This window comes from Arachis hypogaea, chromosome 5 (genome assembly GCF_003086295.3).
Source record: "Arachis hypogaea cultivar Tifrunner chromosome 5, arahy.Tifrunner.gnm2.J5K5, whole genome shotgun sequence".
In the NCBI taxonomy this organism is placed as follows: domain Eukaryota; kingdom Viridiplantae; phylum Streptophyta; class Magnoliopsida; order Fabales; family Fabaceae; genus Arachis; species Arachis hypogaea.
In genome coordinates this window covers 91,806,521-91,809,213 of record NC_092040.1, presented here as the reverse complement: position 1 = coordinate 91,809,213, position 2,693 = coordinate 91,806,521, and the positions used below count along the sequence as shown (strand labels likewise).

General features: G+C 32.5%; 1 protein-coding gene and 1 long non-coding RNA gene across 2 annotated transcripts; one reads left to right on the top strand and one right to left on the bottom strand.

Moving 5' to 3' along the window:
* Positions 1-294: 294 nt before the first annotated feature.
* LOC140184720 (uncharacterized) lies at positions 295-2,319 on the top strand. Its single transcript, XR_011882241.1, has 2 exons — positions 295-924; positions 1,909-2,319. It is a non-coding gene; the product is annotated as an uncharacterized lncRNA (long non-coding RNA).
* LOC140184637 (putative transcription factor bHLH107) lies at positions 948-1,953 on the bottom strand. Its single transcript, XM_072236571.1, has 2 exons — positions 1,817-1,953; positions 948-1,370 (listed from the first exon to the last, which is right to left on the bottom strand). Exon 2 carries the CDS (start codon positions 1,368-1,370, stop codon positions 948-950), a length of 423 nt encoding a protein of 140 aa, XP_072092672.1. The 5' UTR covers positions 1,817-1,953.
* Positions 2,320-2,693: the final 374 nt, after the last annotated feature.

Genomic DNA, 2,693 nt, shown 5'->3' with positions numbered 1-2,693 from the left:
TTTTCGACTAATAATGTAGTCAATAATTAATCATTAAAAAACATTCAAAATTCAATTAAAAAATATTTAAAAATAAAATAAAATAAAAATTTGATAAAAACAATTTTCTTAAGAACAAAAGTTAATTATTTGTAATTTATTCTTTATTTTTACGATATTTCTATTCTCCACTAAAAATGCATAAATTTGGTCTCACCCTAAAATTTTTAACTATTTTTAGAGATACAAACAGAAAAATCTGTTATAAATCTGTTATAAATCTGCAGAACGAGTGGTAAAATTTTTTTGCTAAAATGATTATATTTTGTAAAATTTATTTTCCATAACCTTTATTATTTAGAGTCTTGTTTTTTTTAATAGAAAAACATATACTATTTTTGAATTTGTATTAATTAACTATACTATTTTAATAACTATGTGGATTATGGTTCTAAAAATCGGACTGGACCGGCCAGTTCAACCGGAAAAATCAGGAACTGGTTACTTAGCCGGTCCGGATAATGTGAAAAACCGCCTGGCAAAAAACCGGTGGAACCTGTGGTTAACCGATAAATCGGAAGAACCGTCCGATTTTTTGGCGGTTTAGTGGTTTGCAACTTCACTAGCCAAACAACGTTGTTTTGGCTTTTTTTTTAAAAAAAAGAAAGGCGTACGCAAAAGTCCTAAAGCACTAACCCTAATCTGAGTAACCCCCCATTCTCCCCTTTCTTCCCCTCCCTAAGTGCATTCGGCGCCAGCCTCCATTCACCCACGAGTGCCACCCACAGCCACTCACAGCAGCCGCGACCACCACCGGCCGAGCCCGCCTCCTCGTTGCCGAAAGTCACCTAGCCCGCCTCACCTAGCCCGCCTCCTCATTCGCCACCCACAACCATCCACAGCAGCCGCGAGCACCACCGGCCGAGCCCGCCTCCTCATTCGCCGGTAAGACTCTGTTCCTGTCTCCTCTATGCTGCCTTCTTGATTTTAGATTTTGATTTTTTGAGGTTCTGTGAGCTCGCCTGTTCTATGCTGCCTTCTTGATTTTGGATTCTGATTTTTTGATATTTTTTATTTTGAGTATGTTTTGCTGCTTCTGTTTTGCTGCTTCTGAATATGTTTTGATCTTGATTTATGAGCCGCAACCGTTTTAGGACTTGAATGAGTTCATTGAAAAGTTCTGGTCTATCATCGCAGCAAACTGAAATTACAATGTTGTGCTTCAGTATCTTCACTTTAGCATAGCTTTCATCTTGATCAGGGTCACACTCTATTATTGTTACTTCATCAGTTTTACTTGGAACTGTGATGCTTTTACTCACATCCATCGCTTTTCGCTTTAGATCCTTCACATGATCTACTACACTCCCTAGTAATGCAGCCTTGTCCATCTGCATCCGCAACAAAACTTAATTAATTTGATTCTGTTTTTGTAGTATTCATTATTCCGGCATAATTCAAAGTTGAACTTATATTACTCTTACACTTCTAGTTGAATTGATTTTGAAAGCATAATCAATTATGGAATTTATGCAGTCTAGAAAACAAAAACATGTATAGCTTCTCTAGTTCTCTATCTATCAAGGTTGATGAAGTAGAATTCAAATGCTTTAAGTTCTATCATGGAACCTATTAAAGCTATTAATAGCATAAACTAATGTAAGGTAGGTAATTTCTATTTTCTTGCTAGAATTCAAGGGGTGAAAAAGAAAATCTAAACTCTGAATAGCATAACTGATAGAAGTAAAAGTAAACAATATGCTTTGCCAAAAAAGAGAAAAGTAACTAACTATGTCTATGACAATATTGGAATATGAATTTTGAAAAACAATATTACCTTATCAGACTTAGGAATCAGTTTTCTAAGAGTTGCAAGCTGTGCATTGATCTTTTCCCTTCTTCTTTTCTCTGCTTGGCTATGGCTCTTAGAAGCACTTGCAGCTCTATCTTCTGGAAATCCTTCAAAGACTAAAGGCCATTGATATTGGAATTGAAGAGAGGCAAAGGCTGAGTCATATGCATGTGGCACTATTTGTGTTGGTACTGAAAAGGAAGAATTATTGTTACTGGTGCAGAGTAATGGATAATTTATTATGTGAAATATTAAATTTTATTAAGTTAGAAATTATTGAATTTATATACTTAAGATTATTTTAAGTTTTTTAATAATTTTATTTAATATTTAGTTAAACCGGTTGAATTTCAGTTGAACTCTGGTCAAACCAGTGAATTATTGAACCAGTAATCTCATCGGTTTATTGATCGGTCTGGTTCTCGTAATCTTGATGTAGATATATATTTATTTAGATATAGTTCTATCTAATAAATGATTTTGATTGATTTTGGTGAATGATTTAAACAAAAAAAATATTAACTTTTTTTTAAAACCGTAAACGAATTATCATCATAAAAATTTATATATCAAATAGTTAATATTAAAAATATCTCGCATAATATTTTTTTATAATAAAATTACCATCATTTAAATAAGATATTTTATTAGGAGTGACGTTACAATTATGACCACCGATTACATATTAAGAACTTTGGTTTGTCTTCATTCCAAGACAGATATCATCTTGGAACAAAAGATAATCAATATAAAAATTCAGTTTCATAATTGCTTAGTCACTAAGAAAATTTGAAATTAGTCAATGAATTATAATTTAAATGACATAATTTTTTAATTTTAATATGGACCGATTGATGGAGTA